The sequence below is a fragment of the Chenopodium album genome, chromosome 4 (genome assembly GCF_948465745.1).
Source record: "Chenopodium album chromosome 4, dcCheAlbu1.1, whole genome shotgun sequence".
Lineage (NCBI taxonomy): Eukaryota > Viridiplantae > Streptophyta > Magnoliopsida > Caryophyllales > Amaranthaceae > Chenopodium > Chenopodium album.
This window is the reverse complement of record NC_137837.1, coordinates 13,189,853-13,209,773: the sequence shown is the minus strand read 5'-3', so window position 1 is coordinate 13,209,773 and position 19,921 is coordinate 13,189,853. Positions and strand designations below refer to the sequence as shown.

Genomic DNA, 19,921 nt, shown 5'->3' with positions numbered 1-19,921 from the left:
TCATGCATGAACCTAAGACATGGTCATGGTGACATATACTCAAAGTATGTGCTAATACTAGTGAGTGTAGATGGTACGTTAGGACTCGTGTCATGACCATGTGGCTAGACTATGTGACTAGACTCAAGCAAAGACTAAGTTAAGACTTCACGTATATGCATTAAACTTGACAAACTGTGGTATTTTAGTCATAACTTTTTATCTGTGACTCTGATTTGGATGAAACCAACGCCAAATTAAAGATAAAACTCGGGGCTACATATCCATAGGTTGTACGACTCGTATTTCTTCCTAGAACTCCGTCTATGACCAAAACAAGTTGACGTTTGTGCAGTATACGGGAATAAAAATCCGGGTTGACTTAAAAGAACTATGACTCGATTTTATGTTTATTTATTAGCTCAAATTAATTAATTAATTAAACAAAGTCCTTTAGTCATTAATCAGTTTATTTAGTTTTGACACAAGTCAAACAAACGGTTAGGAAAAATCACATAGAGTATGCACAACAAATAATGCACAATTAGTCAAGTAGGCACAATATGATGCAATGAGTTTCCAACCTAACCATGGCTCTAGTTCTCTAAAGTTCGGGATATGGTTTAGTCGATAGAGGGTCCATGGTTAATTGTCCGGATGCACCGCGCGGAAGCCTAACCGTGAAGGGTTGGCACGAGTGGATGGGACACCGCAAGTTTTAGAAAAAACTCGCTTCCATGGTTTGGTGAATTAAACATTCTCGGATGTACCCTTTGTTTCACGAAGCGTTCAATCGGGTAGATGGAGCATGAATTCCCAGAGGGTTATGTCCATATGTAGAACACATATGGGTTTCAGAAAAATGAGAAAAAAATTCAATCAGGAAGTAGGATCGAGCAAACAATACGAAAAACCGGTCGAAATTGGGGGAAATTGGCGCCAGCAATCAGAGACTGGCGCCAGCTTTTAACTGTAGCGCCTGGCACCAATACTGGCGTCTGGCGCTACGGTTAAAATGCTGGCGCCAATGCTCTGGCCCCTGACGCTACTTCCCACATGCCTCAGCAGCTTTCTGTGCTCGATAAAATTTTCCAGTTTCGCGCGGTGTTATTTCGGTCCTAGTTGTGAAAGATATTTCTCAAATTTCCTACGTGTAAAATCCTATGTTTTTAACTCATTACGGATGGTCTTTCCAATGAGATCTTTTTTATGCATATGACAATAATGTTAATCAAAATTACGCACATGAAATACTTAGAACGTTTCGAGTCTCATCCACTCATTCTAAATCATTGCCGAAACAAATTCAGGAATTAAAATAGAAATCATCCCCAGTGGAGTCGCAAAAAACTGTAGGGAATATTTCAAGCATTAAAACCCTAGCTTGAACCCCACTGTGATCATACACTAAAGTACGGTGGCGTCCAAAAGGGAAGAAGATAGAGCAAAAGAGTCGCCAACAATTTTTAGGAACTTGTAAACCGTTCACAGGGTGAAGGTTACACCCCTTAAAGATCCAAGAGATCGTCAACTCCATAAGGTCTAGAACCAAATAAGGGTTCGGGGATGAAGGTACAAATCCAACCTAAAAGAGATTGAACCTGCCCTAATAATAGGTCTCTACTTTATTCTGATCGTATTCATGTGCGATTTCTGATTAACATACAATCAATAGGATTAACCCTAAACCTGTTTATCTATGTTGGTTGAATATTAATGCACAAATAAACTATTATTGGCGATCACTTGAATTATAATCATATTAACCCTAAATAAGATTATTAATTATCTTATTAATCGTGATTACAAGTACCAATTCCCTTTAAACATGCATAAAAAGGCGTGATCAAGCAATAAATAATAAATATCAAGCAACATAATAAATAATAATAATCATGACAATAAAATTATAAACATAATCAAGATAATAATAATAATAATCATCATAAGTTATAACAATTATAATCATAAAATCATAATCATAAATCATAATCAAAATAATCATATCAACATTAAAGCATAATAATAGCAAGATCCTAAGCATGATACTAACAAGATTAATAACAAACCCTAGCATGTCACTAAGAAATAAAAATCAAATCTTTAGCCCTAACATGATACTAACAATCATAAATATTAGGAAGAACATAGGAAGCATCGTAACAATCATATTTAATATAAAAATTACCCTAGACATGATACTAGGAATATCATAATAACGATATAAACATGATTTCTACATCATAATATCAATTAATCAATTAAAGTACTTACTTTGATGTTTCGTACCTCTTTCTAATAACAAAATACACGCGTTAGTAACTTCAAGGAAAATAATAACAAACAATTAAATTAAATAATTGAAATAGAGATTTGGGACCAAACCCTCAGAAATTAAACATTTCACGTCTAGGGCGAAGGCAACTTCAAATATGTCTAGGTGTTTCTAGATCTTGTGAATGCGGAATTTTGTATGTAAAAAGCAATTTAGAAAAAGAAAGATGAAATAATGAAGAAAAACTTGATGAGAATTGGTGAATGATTAAGAGAGAATTAGAGAATTAATGATTGCGAATGAAAACTGATTGTAGGTGAATGAAAACGGAGTTTTTAATACATTATTTATAGAGAAATCAGCCAAAAAGATAAAATATCAAAACAGAGCACTTGGCGCACGCAAAACGAGGTTGGCGCACGCAAAACAGAGCTGGCGCCAGAACCAGCTAATTGGCGCCAGGCCTGGTTCTAGGCGCCAATGCCTAGAGTCAGGCGCCAGGCCTGTTTGGACGCGTTTTCGAAAATCATATAAGTTTGTCGTACTGGAGGATAAAATCGTATCTTTTCCTCGAAAATGCTTTTTGATTTTAATTAAAACTCTAAAAAGTCAACAAAAGTCAATTTATCAATGCTAATTGAATTAGGAATGAAAAGAACCTTCTAGAAGAATCTAGAAAACTAAAACCATTCCTAATTACATTAGAAATGATAAATCATATTAGGCCCTCCCCTAGATCATTGCGTCGTACTTAAGGCTCAAACCAGGCCCAGTTTAGTAAATTGGCCATAACTTCCTCAATATTCATCGGAATTGGGCTTATAATATATCGTTGGAAAGCTCTTTGCAAGCCCCATCCAACTACACTACTATTGGACCCATATCATGGACCAACCAAACTGGATTGGCTGTTTTCTTAAAATAAGTTTTCAAAAACAGAGAGAAGAGAAAAGAAATTAAAACTATCCGCAACACTAGACTTTCCACACTTTCACTTCATTCGATTATGATTCGACGCGAAAGGTACTCATTACCGGGTTTGGTTTTGGGGAGACACAAATGGGTGTCTACAATACTTATAGTTTAAAAGTTTATACTAGCTAGAAATTTTGTGGTATTACAGGTGGTTTGGAGAAAGACGCTAGATCCTTCAATTGCACAGAAATTTTATCATGGTAATGTGAAGGAATGGATTACAATGAACTTAAAAAATCCAGACCCCCAAGATGATTACAGTTGGACAACATATTTTGGAGTGGCAACATGGTGGATTTGGAGGTGGAGGAATTGCTATGTCTTCAATAGAAGGAATGAATTTCCCTTAGACTTTTGGGCATTCCTTCAAGTCAGGTATGAAGAAGCAAAAAGAGCTCTCAGAAACATTATAGATGATGCAGGGGAATGGACTGATCAGAAGCAGAGGAGTGAAATTATGTCACTTGGAGAGCTCCAGATTATGGATGGTGATCTCTAAACTGGGATGGAGCTGTTAAGGGTTGTCCGGGGCCTACTGGAGGTGGTGCCCTCATAAGGGACTATAATGGTACACTAGTATCAGCATTCTCTTCAAACTTTGGTTATTGTACAGCATATAGAGCTGAGATTATTATGGCTCTAACTCGAGGACTGGAGATGGCTCAAAACCTTCAAATACAAAACTTAGAAGTTCAGCTTGACAACATAGCCTGTGTTCAAGCTTTGCAGAAAAGAGAAGTCCCAAGAGGTGAAAATATCCATGACATAATCTACTGCAAGCAGTTGCTAAATAATGCAAGATGGAAAGTCAAGGTAGCTCATGTATACCGTGAAGGCAATCGAGCGGCGGATTGGTTGGCCAACCGCGAAGTTATTCAAGACTCTCAATTGGAATTCATTAATAATGTGTCGGTGGAACTTAGTCGTATTTTAGAGGAGGATAATAGGGGTGTGGCCTTACCACGCTTTGTACTTCCGTAGGTAGTGTTCTTTGTTTTTTGCCTTTTATTTTTTCTTGGATTGTAAATTTGTAATCCTCATTTGACTAAAAAATAAGAAAAATAAAAAAAAGTTTCACAAAAAATGTCTTAAACTTTCTCTTTATTTTTTTGAAATAAACGCTTAAATCGAAAGACCAACTCACTACCCTCTCTCACACTCCCACCAAATCGGCGGCGGCGGCAACATTGTACCGGCAACGGAAGGACCGAGCTCTCCTATTCCCCGATTTCTCTACAACTCTTCTTCAAATTTTTAAAGGTTAATTACTAAATTTAACTTCTTGTTTGTCTAATTAGTAATTGCAAATATATATTGAATTCTAATTCATTAAAATTTTAGGTTAAATTGCAAATTTTATAGTTCTTATCGAATCATAGTAGAACCTTCAATACATTTGTTGCTTTCAAATGTTACAATTTTGGGAAACGATGGAGTGAGGATTTGATACTTTGATGTATATGAATATTGAAGTAAAATGTTGTTGATTGAAATTGTTGGTTTGATACTTTGATTACTAAACATATGTTTCGATTTCGATTGATTCGGGATTTTATTGTGTACATTTTGTACAGATTGGAGGTATTTCAGTAGTTAGGGTAGGAGAAGTGTATCAAACATGCCACTCTATGACTGTGTGCTATTACTGAAACCTCAAGTGGAGAATCCTTCCTTGAAGGAATTGATTGCTCGGGTGGGGAAACACGTTTATGCTCGAAATGGCGTGCTCACCGAGATTAAGTACTCTGGAACTGTTCATCTGGGTTATGGTATTAAGAAGCTTGATGGAAGATACTTTCAGGTGATAATATAGACTAATAGACCCTTCGTTTTCTTTCTGTTTTTGGAACGATACAATATTGTTGGTATGATTTTGCGTATTATTTTGTTGAAGTGATCACATTGCCTCGAGATTTTGATCATGTTTATTTGCTTTATCTGCTGCTGGAAGACTTGCCCAATTCCCAGCTTTGAGATCACTTGTTGGGGTTAATCTGATGATGATTCAGTCTGTGATTGTTGTGTAAATCTTTCGGGTATATAAATTCTGGCATATGTCAATAATGTCATTGGATCGAAGGCCAAAACTTCCTTGAGTTTGATATCTACCAGAGTCTTGTTTAGATTATTGGGTTGACCTTGAAATAATGTACTCCCTCTATCCTATAATATAATGCTTATTTCATTTTGTATGGTCTTCAAGACTTACCATTGATCATAAATATCTTGAGTTCTATAATAACAAATTTTTTTTTTTTAATTAAATTTTGATATTGCAAAACTACATATTGAGACAAATCTAAGGATATTTTACATGACTGTTTCAAGGTTATAAAGTTTGACCATATATATAGGAATAGACATTATATTATGGGATGGAGGGAGTATATGTTTAAAATATCAAGAAAGATGAAGGTGGAAGTATCTATATTTCTTTTTCATGTATATGGCTTGCATACTATTTTTTGTGTTAATATCTTGCATGAAAGGTTATATAACCTTTAGAGGAGTTTATGTGTTAAAGACCGCCAAAAAAATAAAAAAAACGAAGTAGAAAAAAAGATTAGGATCAAACCAAGGAGGTCAAGGAATGAAAGGAGGGGGTATTGGGGGGGGTGGGGGGTGGGGGTTGACAACCTTAGTGCTTTCAATGAGTCTAGACTTGCTTTGGGAAATTAGGTTGTCATCTTGCTACTGCATAGAGGCATCCTTTAGGAGGTTGTCTAAATCAAAAGAGGCCTATTTCCATTTTGAACACAAGTCACTTTAAGTGGCACCAATAAATGTGTTATTGGTACAAAGGTTGTGCTTTGGTACCCCTACTAAGAGCACCTATACACTTCTTCTTAGTACCAGTTAGAAGAGGGGCTTAATTTGTGCCATTATGTCAATTTGGTACCAATAAAGAATTTGTTGGTACTCATTTTGGGTACTACTCAAGATTGCTTGTGTCCAAAATAGGCCTAGCCACTTCCTCGATACATCTATCAAAGGAAGAACGTATGTGCCGCTTTTTGGGAAGAATTCTTGGCAGGTTTTCTTTCCCTGTTTTTATTGCTTGTCATGTGTCCTTGTACGTCTTTTTGATTTTTTTTCCCTTGTTCTTTATGTTTTTAAGGGGAAGGGAAGAGGGGAGGGTGTAGGTGGTGGAAGTCATTCCACTAAAGATTTCTTTATGGGAAACTTTATGAAATCACGAGTGAGGGTCAAGTCCTTTATGAGATCTTGCTCAATTCTCATGTTTATTAACTTGAAGATTGCCAAAGGCAAAAGTATATGGTTTTTTTTTTTTTTTTTTTTTTTTTTTTTTGGGTAAAAGGAAAAATTATCATGTTGGATAAATAAATCTTATAAGAAGTCTAAACTTGCTGGTTTGAGGGTCTCTTTCTAAGCACAACCATTGAATTCAATACAAGTCACAGCAAGGGTTGTTAAAAGTTAAAACTGAATTCAAGCCAAAACCTCTTGATTTTATTGTTTACAATTTGTAGCCTTTAGGCCTATATATAACTTATAAGACCTCAAAAGCGCCCTCTAGCTTCCCTTATTAGGAAATAGCTTTATCCTACATGGTTGCCTAAAAGAGCCAGAGACTCAGCTCTAAATTTTCTGAAAGTTAGTCACCATTCTATAACTCTCATACTTAAGATATGATGAAGCTCAAATGATATTACCATACGGTACATGCTACGTCTCATTCATTTTTCAGCATCTCCATTATAGCTAACACACTATTGTTGTCCTTGATGCATGAGTTAACAGTAATATATAGCATGCAAGTGGCATCAAGGGGCTAGGAGAAAGATTATTAGAAGGCTAGAAGCTAAGTGTTGATGTTTAAGGGTAATTGGGCAATATGGCCGAAGAAGAGAAAAATACTACAGCTCGAGAAAAAACAAATGAGATAGAAACTTTGGTACTTGGGTTCAATTAGCTTAATTTGACCTTCAAGTTGACGCACAAGAGATGTAATTTGATGGTGAAGATCAGGAGTACAATTAAAGCACAGTCAAGTATTTTGACAAGTTCACATGGATTTGGTTTAAAAAGCTTAGTCAGTTTAGTTTAATTAAAGAGATGAAGTGGAGTGCAATTCTTTTTTAGGATCTATCAAGCTGCTCAGCCTATTTTGCAGTTACCCCATTAATTTAAGGACATATTGACAGTTAGAAAATTGAAACTTATACTTTGTAATAAATTTATATGGATTCTTGATATTTCCATATTATCATTAAAATGAGTTCACTATGCATATCAAGATGTATCGTGTAGCACAACCGCAGCCTATGATAATTGATAACTTCTTCTTTTTTTTTTTTTTTTTTTTTTTCCTTTTCCGAACTTATATTAAAGCCTTTAAAGGTTTTGCAAGATTAAAGACTCAATAAAATAAGAATTGATATCATGGTTAGTAGATATTACCTGAGACTAGTTTCTCTATAATGTATTGCACTCTGAATAGAACTAGTCTAGGTTTAATTTTTAGCAATATCCTAGCAATTTCCAATACTTGTCTTATTAAATTTACATCAGAGCCAGTAACAAAATTGATTGGGTTTGTAAACCAAACCAATTATGAAGAGTAGCTTTCTTTGGGTATTCAACCTTCAAAGTGAACTTCAACTTGTGTATATGCCTTAAACTCCATCATAAGACCAACAAAGCTTTTTGAGGGCTTATAATGCGTGCTTTTTTTTTTTTTTTTTTTTTTTTTTAACAAGTTATGTCAGCCAGGAATATTACATTATGTATATTGGTAAACGGTTTAGTGTCAAGTCAATTAGTTATGTTAGTGTCATGCAAAGAAATGTGTGAAGTCAATCTCAATAGAGTGTTAGAGACTGAGATGAAGAACCATTGAAAGCTATAGAAACAAGTAATGGGGCCTGTATGGCTTGGCAAGATGAAGAATAAAGAGAGAGGGGTCAAGGGTAAGGGTATTCTGTCCTTAATTTCAGGCTATGGACTTTCTTGTCCTATCATTGTGAGAAGCTTGTGAGCATTGATCCATTTATATGCTTCGGGGATGAGACATTTTGATTATACAAGGTTAATTTCCTTGAACATTTACAGTAGTATTCTGGACCATGCAGCCACTAACAGCTGGTCAGTTATACTCCTTTATACAACTAAAGGGTGGCTTTGTGAGGCTTTTGTGAAGATAACAAAAGCAATATCTAGGGATTAGATTTATGAAATGTATAAATTTTCAATTATGTCTATCTTGCTTCTTAAAAGTTAGGTAAACCATGATGAATATCCCTTGTGATGTGGGATTGATTTTTAGAGAAAAAGAGAGGGAGAGGGGAGGGGGTGAGTGGGGCGCCAAACTCAGAAACACTCACTTCCAAGCGAGGTTGGAAGTAGAACTTTGTTGGTGTTTAGGTTGAGGTAGAACTCTTGGGAAGTTTTGGTTTATGTACCAGTTTGATGGTGTTAACTAAGCTCAGTTGGCTGAGATATCCCCTTTTCTTATTTGGTCTTTTTGTTTGTACTGGTGGAGATCTTAGTAATATGATTTCTGATTGTATTGCTCTTCTGTAACAAAGTGATTTGCTTCCCCTAGTTCAAGTTGTATCAACCCTGCTGTCTCTTCAATATCGAGGTTTTTTCTCTGAAATGATTCCTGACTAATAAAGACTGTATTTGTTCATGCACTGATTTTCTGTCCACTATTGTCATCCAGCTTGGATATGTTTTCTTTGTGAAGTCACACTATGTTCAGATGTGTTCTAGCTTTGCTATATGCAGAGTCTTTGGTTTTCCGATGAATGAGGATAATAGTCTTTAACATGTATGGACATGCGATATATTTGCTTTATACATGTAGGGACGACTGATGCAAATGACCATGATGGCAACACCCAATATAAACAAGGAGCTTCATTACTTGAACAAAGAAGATCGGCTATTACGATGGCTCCTTGTGAAGCATCGAGACACAAAGTTTGGGCTTGACTACTCGGATAGAGAAGATTCAAGAAGTGAATTAAACAAGTTCAGTTTGCCTAGCATATATGATAATGCAGATGGAGATGAGGAGGATGATGATGATGATGAAAATGAATATGATGAGGAGGCAGAGAAGCAAGATGGTTAAGGATCATTGATATTGTAAGTCCCGTGTAATTTCCTGATAGTCAAGCTCGTTCTTGCAGCACGTGGGTCATAATTCTTGGGTTTTAGGTTATTGCAGCAGAATGCATATGAACTTAATATTGATTTTTTTTTTTGGGTTTTCCTCCTTTTTAGCAATAAGAGAATTTACTTCTTATTCCGAAATTATTGTCAGAACTCATACATCGTTTTTCTGAAACTAAAGGTTTTTGTTGGGCTCTTGGAATGCCCTCAATATTAATTGCTGTATACTACCCCCCCCCCCCCCCCCCTCCTTTTTCCCTTCCCCTAGATTGCAGTTTAGCATGTCTTTTTCCGACCTGCTTGCTGAAAGCTTCGGTTCCCTGCAGCTAGATGGCCTGAAGGCATATCTTCATCATCACTGCCGAGTGCATGCCTTCCATTTCTACAAAAGCAAGGGGTGAGGGTGTGTAAAGACTCCAGGGTCTAGACTTTAGAGGGAAACACTCCCCTGTACCTGAAAAAAGTTACATAACATATACAAAACAAATACAGTACTTGGTTAAATTTTAGTTGGGTGGTAACCAACAACCTTCGGCTTAGACCCCTAACTAGAGATGGCACATTGGCACTTAGATGGTCCAAGTCCAGAAGTTCTGATGTGTAAACTTTACTACTATAAATTCAGTACCAACCAATCAAAATAGATATCATCACTTCCAGATTAGCAGCATTTAACATTCATCACCTTAAAGGCTTAAACACCCAGAGTTAGTTTATTAAACAAATATCTTTCCCTTTTTTGGTCACATATATAGCATTGATTGATTAGAAATCCTGATAGTTTTAACGATGATGGGTGATAAGTTAAAATGGAGGGATCCCCAATTAATCTCCAAGATTAACACATTCCAAGTTAATCTCCTCTCACGGCTTTATACATATGTTTTCGTGTCATTTTATTATTTTACTTTTATTATTTAAAAAATAAAAGTAAAATAATATATTGTGAGAGGAGATTAACTTTTCATGTCAATCTCAGAGATTTTGGGGGATAAAAAAGTCCAAGTTGAAAGACTGGACAATTCGTAATGCACATCATATTCTTGTATGTATACTCTAGCAATTGCCTGTACCAAATTCCAATACATAGTTGAACTGCAAGTCTGCAACTGATACCTCGTGCAACTGAATATTATCGAAGAAGTGGTTAAGGGCTAGTCAATGGTAAGTTATTGACGCAAACAAGCAATAATGGAGAACCACGACAAGGAAGAGTTGCCTATGAAACCTCGATTAGTAAATTGATGAGAATTAATTTTCCCTTACTTTGGCTTGAAATTTATGGGCCATAGACAAGGCCTTCAAGATAATATAAGAAGGCTCAACACCTACCTCAAGATGAAGCATGCCGCAAATTTTTGGGTGAGGCTACGCTTAGCCAGTGCTGGTTGAGATTGCACCCAACAAATGAACATTTACGATAAAAAAAAAAAAAAAAAAAAAAAATGAACATTTATTTCTGAACATTTCATTATATAAAAATGAATATTTATAATATAAGAGTAAAATAAAGAGACTATAAAATTGAAAAAGAAAAAATTGTACATTTAATATTATGTAACTAACATTTCATTTGTAAATAAAAATGAACATATGATGTTATTGCTTATTCATCAACATTTTTGTAAGCTTCAAGTTAAATACATTTGTTCAATTCTCTTTGTTTCGGGGGTTTTTGTCCCTCGGGAGAGTTACAACACTGAAACTGGATTCAACTGAGGATGCCTGTACCTGCAAAGCAAATGGACCGCCGGATGGTCGGTGGTCCGCCTCCGAAGATTAAGTCAGTAAACGTTCGGAGATAAAACGTGCGGAAGTAAAGTTATCTGCTTGGATTCCAAGCTCAGGTAAAGTGAGATAAGTGACGTATTGTCTCGTATTGCGTGTGCAAAATTCTCTCTCTGTCATAAATGACATAATGTCTCTATTTATAGGGTCCTTTTGAAAAGTGTGCCTTCCTAGGATCTGGTGACCTAGGAATTAGGTCACGCCGTTTTGCGGTGCCTCGGGATTTGGGCCTTAGAAGGCCGCCATCCCAGGGCCAATGCCTGAGTGACACGTGTCACTGTGCCCAATGGATTTTGAAGCACTTTTTGTGTGACACGTGTCGCCACCTGAATGGTCCCTGCTGGACCTTCAGTCCACGTAGGACGGAGAAGAGTCCACCCTCCACGTGTCATCATTCCATAGGTCCAAATGGCACCTCTATGGAGGACACGTGACACTTTCTGATTGGGCCACCTGGCCGGGTATAAAATACCCAAATCATTTGCCCCTCACAGGGGTCACGTGCATTGCACGTGACTCCTGTGACAGGTGTCAGTATCTGAGTGGTCAGATTCAAAAATTTATTGGAGGGAAAAAATTAGGGTTTTACCCTCCTATAAATAGTGAGGTTTGACCCCCCCTCTTGGATTCACACCTTGGCGAATCTCTGGAGAATCTTGGACTTTTTAACTTACAGAATCTCAAAATTCCCTAAGCGTTTTTCAAGCATCCGACACTCGGCTACCAGTTCGACTGTTCTTTAGTCAACCAGGCGTCTTTCTCCCTTCTTCTAAAGGTAACGCCTGTATTTTCTTTTTACTCTTCATTTTTTCTTTGTTTTCGAAAAAATGGCTCCCCAATTGCATGCGGCACGGCGTAGGATAGTGATCAGCCGGTCACCGGGGACGGCTGAATCTAGAACTAGCAGTGCCGAATGCTTGGCCAAAGACCCTGCTTTGCGAACTTCTCCGAATCCGACCGTTTCCGTGTCTGTGCAGGACACTATGGCCAGAATCAAAAGAACAGCAAGGCAGTGTAGCTCCGATGGAGTTTTCTACCATTCGGATGGGTCGACTGTTTTTTCAGACGGCTCAATAAGAGTGCCTCGAAGTGAGCTGTCGGAACACCCTGACAGCCCTTCCTATCTTCCTCCTACCCCCACTTATTACCATTCGCCCACATCTAGTGGAACTCCCAGTGATGGAATCCTGGGGGAGGCGGATGAAGAATATCAACCCGGGCCTTCTGGACAGGCGCCGGAAGAGAGTCTAGGGGAGGACCCCGCTGGCACCAGTCGACGGTCCCCTAGCTCTGATGAGAGCTCTGATGACGAGTCGGCCTCGTCATCTTCTTCAGAGAATGCCTCCGTAAACTCAGAGGAGGCTAGATCAAACATAGATTCTGCCAGAGAGTCCCTGGCAGTGGATAGGGGGGAAAGCTGGGCCGAGCCGAGTGCTTCCAGGCGCTTGGAGAGAGCCCCCTACTATCAGCATGTTCCGCCAGGCAGGCGGAGCGCCATGGCGTCCGGCCTTGCCAATTTTAGGCGCAAGGTCGTCCTAGGCTATGGCTACACTTTGTCGGTCCCTAACGAGGGCGACACCATAACCTGGCCGAGCCTGGCCAGCTATCAAGACAAAGCATTCGGCTGCTATGAAACGGCCTTCCAGGCTGGCCTCCGCTTCCCTCTCCATCCGGCCGTGGAGAGGATTTTGGACGGATACCAACTGGGTATCTGGCAACTTGTACCCAACTCCTAGATCAATATTCTGGGGTACGTTGCCGCCTGTGAGATGCTGCAGGTGGAGGCGAGCTTTGAAGCGTTCGCCCACATGCACTATCTGAGCAGGGCGCCTGCTAGGGGCGGTGAAGGCTGGTACACCTTGACCACTTGCAAAGGGTACATGATGGCTGTTGGCAAAGAGAACAAGTGGAAAGACTGGAGGACTAAGTTTTACATAGTCAAGTCTGCCGACAGCCGTCTGAACCAAAAGTATAACAGGTGGAATAAGGATCCACCTCTCCTAGCAGGCAGGAGCGCATTGCCGCCTATTCCCAGGCGGGCAAAGGAGGAGATCATGGACGCGGGGTTGTTTACCGTGTCCGTGTGGACGAATGATGTGGGGGACAAGGAGGTCACCCCTCAATGCTATCTCCCTTTGTACAAGTGGTTTGAAGAAGGGACATTCTTAGCCGCCTGTGGGCTAAGTTCTGAGATGCCGAGAGGTAGTCGGCCGTCTATTTTTTATGCAATTTACTTCTGCTTTTCAGTACTTGTTTAATGATGCTAATCACTTGTTCATTTTTGCAGACAAAGCAATGGAAAAGCTCTCGGCCACAAGGAAGTCGGCTGTATCTGCTGCTCGATACAGGTCGAATGTCTTAAACAAGGCAGAAGTAACCACTCACACCAAAGTGGACGAGCAGAAAACTAGCGGCACCTCCAAGGTAGAAAATTGTTATACTTTCATTTCTGACCAATATTAAATTTGCCCGAATGATTTCTAACTTGCGTTTATCTTGTGTTGATGTAGGGTGCGCCTTCCAAATCTCCTTCAAAACCATCCGACCCTAAAATCCAAAAGACTAGGGCGGGTGATGTGAGCGCATCCGGCAAGGGCAGCCGGAAGCACATTGCTCATAGGCCCAAGAAGGGCCCAGACGCCTCTTCTCTCGATGATGAAAAGGAGATCAGCAAACCGGATGCCCAGAGGGCATCGAAGGGTGGCTTTAAGAAACCCACCACTGATGTCGGCTCAGTAGGAGAGAAGAGGAGCCTGGGGAGAGAGGAGGAACAGAAGGACGACGGTAAAATCCATTCGCCCCTATTGTTCTTCCATTTAGATGTACTTGAGTTATTTTTCTAACTTTCTCTCCTTCTCAGTTCCTGTGCAGAGGCCGACTGTAGTCCAGATGGCCAAGTCCATGCTGAGGGCGGTTGATCCTGACGACAAGGCGTCTGTCAGAGGAGTCGGCACCCTTGACTTGGTTGGCATCTTGGGGAACCTCTGCGAGGTATGAGTCTTAGCTCAAGCAAATTTTTTTTTTTTTTAAGCATTATTTCTTTTCCCGCCTGGTTTTAACCATTCGGCTCTTTTGCAGGCCATGCTACGCGTCCAAGGGCTCAGGCAACCCCTCAAGGAGAAATCCAAAGAGGTAACAGTCGCTAAAGCTCAGGCCGAGTCCGCCTTGGATCGAGCTCAATTTGATATTGCTCAGAATGAGTATCTGACGCTTGATATGATGTATTCGCAGGCGGAAGCCAATATGCAGGTGAAGGACCTGGACTCGGCCCGCCTGCGCATCACTTCCCTTAAGAAAGAGATTACAACTCTTAAGGAGAAGCTCGAGCCTCTTCAAGATGCCAAAGAAGAGGCCGAGAGAGCCAAGCAGAAGGTGGGCCGCCTGGAGCAGCGCCTCAGCAACCAGGAGCATCAGCTGAAGTCCAAGTTTGAGTCCGTGGCTGATCAAGAGAGAGAGGCTCTTGTTAAGCAAATGATGAGCGATTATGAAGCCATCATGCGGGACACTTGGGCGGCTGTACAGCCGGACTCGCACTATCAGATTTGGAAATCCAAATTTGACGAAGCCAGCAAAGCATTCGACGCTCGCCTTATTGAAGAGGCTGAGAATGTTGAGGCCGAGGAAAGTTCTGGGTCCGACTCTTCTGGGGAGTCGTCCTCTGGTGGCGAGGAGGAGGATCAAGCAGAGGAGCCAGAGAAAAAGGAGGAAGAGCAGCTGAAGGACGACAAGCCGGCTGCCACTGAAGAGGCTCTCCCCTGATCACTTAAGCTTTTATGCTTTTCTGCGGCCGAATGGCCATGTACTTTTCTTTTCCGGCCTGTGTGCCGAGTATTTGTATCTTTACCGACCGAGGGGTCGGGTAATTTGACAATCTTTCTGGCTTTGCCAGATAACAATCTTAACCAATCGTCTGGTGACGATTGGTCTTTTTTAATTTAAATCATTCGGCCATTTGGCTGACGTTATCCATATTGTTGTTGTCCTTTGCATTTTGAATTTTTTTTCATTGCATGTTTTTGGCTAAGTATTATAACTTGTATACCATGCGAATGTTCTTACCCCTGGACGGATGTCGAGTGGTTTCGGTTTATTGGATTGATTGACTTAGAAATTTTTGATACTTAGAAGAGTATGCATGGTTTCTAAGTCAATCAATCACCATGGTGATTGCCCCAAACCACGCGGCAGACGTCCATCCAAAATTGGCAAACATAAGTGTTCATTTGGCCATTGGCTCGAACTAACTCAAATTTCCAACTTAGCTAATTTGCTAAGGGTAAACCTCCGCTTGTTCTGCCCCATAAGCAAAAACAAGCGCCTCCGGCCATAGGCCTCTTTGAGATAAAATGCTAAGTTTGTAACTTAACCAATTTTCTTTAAAAATAATTGTCCGCCTGTCTTGCCCCATAAGCAAGGATCAGGCGTCATCCGGCCAATAGCCTCAATAAGTGCTAAGTAGTTAACTTAACTTGTATATTAATCAAATATTCCGCCTGTTTTGCCCCTGAGCAATAACAGGCGCATCCGGCTTTATGCCTCACTTAGCCTCTACTCATGAAACAGTGACAACTGCGTTAAATAGAAAATTCAGGTCTTTTAGATTTCACTTTCGATTAAAACAAACGACTGCGAATGCTGCCTTAGCATTCGGTAGGGCCGCTTGATATATTCGTAGAGCAATGTGCCACCCAAATGGGAGATGCTTCTCCTCGACGAATTCGCCCAAATGGACGTCGCCGGTTATCTGACTCATGTTGGAGCAGACGGTCATACTCATGTTGGAGCAGACTGTGACCATTCGGTCTCTTTTTGTTTATTAACATCCGGCCATGGGCCTCATCATGGTTTTATCTGGCCTTAGGCCTCTTAAATGATTAAGTAAATACTCGTCAAGTGTTGGTGTAAACTTGATGAATTTAGTAGGAACGACTGTTCTAAAACAATCGGCTCCTTCAGAGGGTTTGGGGCGTCTGCTGTTGGGACAGACGCTTTCCAAACATATTGGCCGTCTGTATTTGGTACAGGCGACACTTAAAAAACTTAAATAAAAAGATAAGTTGGGAAATGAAGGCATATTCTCATTAACAATACGTGAGATTTACAAAATTGAGGTCTTTACATTCGTACTTAGAAGTAGTACTTTTTCAAGTTGTCTACATTCCAAGTTCTGGGCAGCTGCCTGCCGTCTGGTTCTTCCAGGCGGTAGGTGCCGTCTCTTACCTCCTCATAAATTCGGTAGGGGCCTTCCCAATTTGGGGTTAGCTTTCCCTGTTCATTCGTCCTACCGACTGCCTCCATTTTCCGTAGCACAAAGTCCCCCACTTTGAGAGGACGCTTGTGTACTCTTTTGTTGTAAGCCCGAGTCATTCTCAGACGGTATATCTCATGACGCAAGGCAGCATTGCCCCTGCGCTCTGGAAGTGAGTCCAATGCTAGGCGCATGGCCTCCCATTTTGCCTCTTCATCATACAACATGATTCGAAGGGTCGGCTCATAGTGCTCAATGGGCAGAACAGCTTCTGCACCATACACCATTAGGAATGGGGTTTCTCCCGTTGCCCCTTTAGCAGTCGTTTTGATGGACCAAAGGACGTGTGGTAATTCATCCGCCCAAAGGCCACCAGCCCGCTCAATTTTCTTTTTAATCCCGTCTGAGATTAACTTGTTGAAGGCTTCGACCTGGCCGTTTGCTTGCGGCCGGCCGACTGATGCGAAGAAGCTTGAGACCCCCTGGTCTCCCAGCCAAGTCTTGAGTTGAGGCGTCTCAAATTGAGGACCATTGTCAAAAACCATAGACATGGGCACCCCGAAGCGAGTGATTATGTTCCTCCAGATAAAGGAAATGACGTCTTTAGTCTTGATGTTTTTTACTGCCTCAGCCTCTACCCACTTGGTAAAGTAATCCACAGCCACCAATATATAGCGCTTGCCGCCTGGTGCAGTTGTATATGGCCCCAGAATGTCCATGCCCCATTTGGCAAAGGGTATTGGGCTGTGGATGGCCGTCAGGTCTGTAGCCGGACGATGGATGAGCTTGCCAAACTTTTGGCACTTGTCACATTTTTTCACCATTTCCATGGCATCCGACTCCAGCGTTGGCCAAAAGTAAAGCCGCCTGGCCTTGGCCGCGAGGGATCTGCCGCCTATATGGGAGGCGCAGAATCCCGAATGCAACTCTTCGAGAACTTCCTTCCCCTTTTCAGGGGTAACACACTTCAACAGGGGTTTTAAAAAGCCAGCCCTGAAGAGCTCTCCTTGTCGCAACTCGAAGTTAGCTGCTCGTTTTTTTAGAACAGTCGCCTCCCGTGGTGAGTAAGGGAGCGTGCCGTCTGCAAGATAGGCCCGGATGCTGTCCATCCAGGTTGAGCTTCGGTCAAGAATTCCAATGGGGTCTTCCTCAGATATACTTCTTTTTTCCATAACTTCCCAGAAGACTGACCGAGGCGTTTCACAGGAGGCGGATGATGCCAACTTGGACAGAGCATCCGCCTGATTGTTTGAAGACCTGGGCACTTGAGTTAGATGAAATTCTTCAAGTGTCCCAACTTCACTCTTGACCGTCTGCAAATATTTTATCATGGCCGGATGAGTGGCCTCGTACGTTCCATTAACTTGGAGTACGACCAGTTGAGAATCGGAGCAGGCGGATATCTTCTTCGCCCCTGCCGCCTTGCAATACCGGATGCCGGCCAGCAGGGCCTCATACTCGGCCTCATTATTAGAGACCTGAAACTTGAACCGTAGTGCGTATTCATACTTATCTCCTTCAGGAGATTGACAGATAATCCCCGCACCACAGCCATTCACAGTGGAGCTCCCATCCACATACACTTTCCAGACCTGGTCCGTATTGTCCGGAACAACCGGCCTTGTCATTTCGACAATAAAGTCAGCGAATGCTTGTCCCTTTATTGCCTTCCTTGGTTCGTAAGTGATTTCTAATCCTTGCATTTCAATCGCCCATTTGAGCATTCGTCCAGAAGACTCCAAGGTTGTGAGTGGCCGTTTGATCGGTTGGTCAGTATAGACCTCTACCGCATGCACCAAGAAGTCAGGTTTAAGCTTCTTGATGGCCATGTAAAGGGCAAGGCCGAATTTCTCAACCATGGGGTACCGAAGCTCCGCATTTCTCAAAACATGGCTTATGAAATACACCGGGAGCTGGATGTCGTCTCTTTCAGCTAAGAGGACAGCACTGAGGGCATGATCAGAGATGGCTAAGTACATGAAGAGCTTCTCTTGAGGCAAAGGGCTGACAAGCCTCGGCAAAGAATGCAGATGAGTTTTTAGCCTTTGAAAGGCCGCCTCTGCATCATCCCCCCATTCAAAGTTTGTCTTCTTTTTTATTGCCTGGAAAAAGTAGAGACACTTGTCGCCTGAACGGCTGAGGAATCTCCCCAGGGCCGCCAGACAACCTGTTAGTTTTTGCACTTCCTTCACAGTACGGGGCGACTGTATGTCGATTACCGCCTGTATTTTCTCAGGGTTGGCCTCTATTCCTCTTTGGTCAATCAAAAATCCGAGAAACTTCCCAGACTCAACACCAAAGACACACTTTTTTGGGTTAAGCATGACCTTGTGCCGCCTGAGTGTGGCGAATGTTTCTCGGAGATCAGCAAGGTGATCCGCCTGCTGTTTGGATTTGACTATCATATCGTCAATGTACGCCTCTACATTCCTTCCGATTTGATTAATGAAGACCGTATTAATCATTCGTTGGAAGGTAGCAGGCGCATTCTTCAAACCAAACGGCATCACCGTATAATAGAACAACCCCTGATCAGTGACGAATGCCGTCTTTTCTTGATCTTTTTTCCACAGGGGGATCTGATGGAAACCTGAATAGGCGTCCATGAAACTCATCAGGGCATGTCCGGCTGTTGAGTCGACCAGGCTGTCGATCTTAGGCAGTGGATAACTATCCTTTGGACATGCCTTGTTGAGGTCTGTGTAATCAACACACATCCGCCAAGTTCCATTCGGCTTTTTAACTAACACAACGTTAGCTACCCACTCAGGGAAGTTGCACGGCCGAATGAACTTGGCATCTAACAGCTTTTTTACTTCGGCAGCTGCCGCCTGACTTCTTTCTTCGCCGTGGTTTCTTTTCTTTTGCCGGATGGGCTTCTTTTTAGGATCCACGGCGAGTTTGTGGACAGCGAGATCCGGGCTGATGCCTGGCATCTCTTCCACTTCAAAGGCAAAGATGTCTTTGAATTCCTTGAGCAGCTGGTGAAGGTTTTCACCCAACTTGGCAAAGGCAATCGTCCCCACCTTAACAGTCCGCTCTGGACGGCTATCATCCAGAGGGATATCAATGTGCTCTCCAGTAGGCTGGGGACGAAGATCATCCGACCTTTCCCCGGTCAGTGATTGCTATTGTTTTTCTTTTTTGACCACCACCAGCTGATCAATCTTTCTTTTCTTTCCGGCTGGTGGGGCCGACTGTTCTTCCTCGACATCGTCGAGGTCAATCATTTGCTTGCCCCGGCCGGATGCTGCGGCCGCAGGCTTGACGTCCGAGAGATAACACTCTCGAGCCGTCTTTTGGTCCCCATTAAGGGAACCAACTGTTCCATCATCCTTCTCATACTTGAGTAGCATGAGAGCAGGGATGATGACGGCCTTACACTCATTAAGAGTGGGTCGGCCAAAGATGAGGTTGTAAGCCGTGAGCTCTTCAACCACTAGGAAACGGATGGTCATGAGCCGACCGTCTCCCCTGCTTCCCAGGCGGACAGGTAGGTCAATTCGTCCGACTGG

The 19,921-nt window shown here is 41.6% G+C and overlaps 1 protein-coding gene across 1 annotated transcript; it reads left to right on the top strand.

Moving 5' to 3' along the window:
• Window positions 1-4,329: 4,329 nt before the first annotated feature.
• On the top strand, window positions 4,330-9,587 carry LOC145626722 (uncharacterized). Its single transcript, XM_081679190.1, has 3 exons — window positions 4,330-4,489; window positions 4,804-5,030; window positions 9,060-9,587. Exons 2-3 carry the CDS (start codon window positions 4,848-4,850, stop codon window positions 9,327-9,329), a joined length of 453 nt encoding a protein of 150 aa, XP_081535316.1. The 5' UTR covers window positions 4,330-4,489; window positions 4,804-4,847; the 3' UTR covers window positions 9,330-9,587.
• Window positions 9,588-19,921: the final 10,334 nt, after the last annotated feature.

Coding starts and splice junctions, on each gene's coding strand:
- LOC145626722 (XM_081679190.1), top strand. CDS start 4,848: ATGCCACTCTATGACTGTGTGCTATTACTGAAACCTCAAGTGGAGAAT. Junction 5,031..9,059: donor TTGATGGAAGATACTTTCAG/GTGATAATATAG, acceptor TTATACATGTAG/GGACGACTGATGCAAATGAC.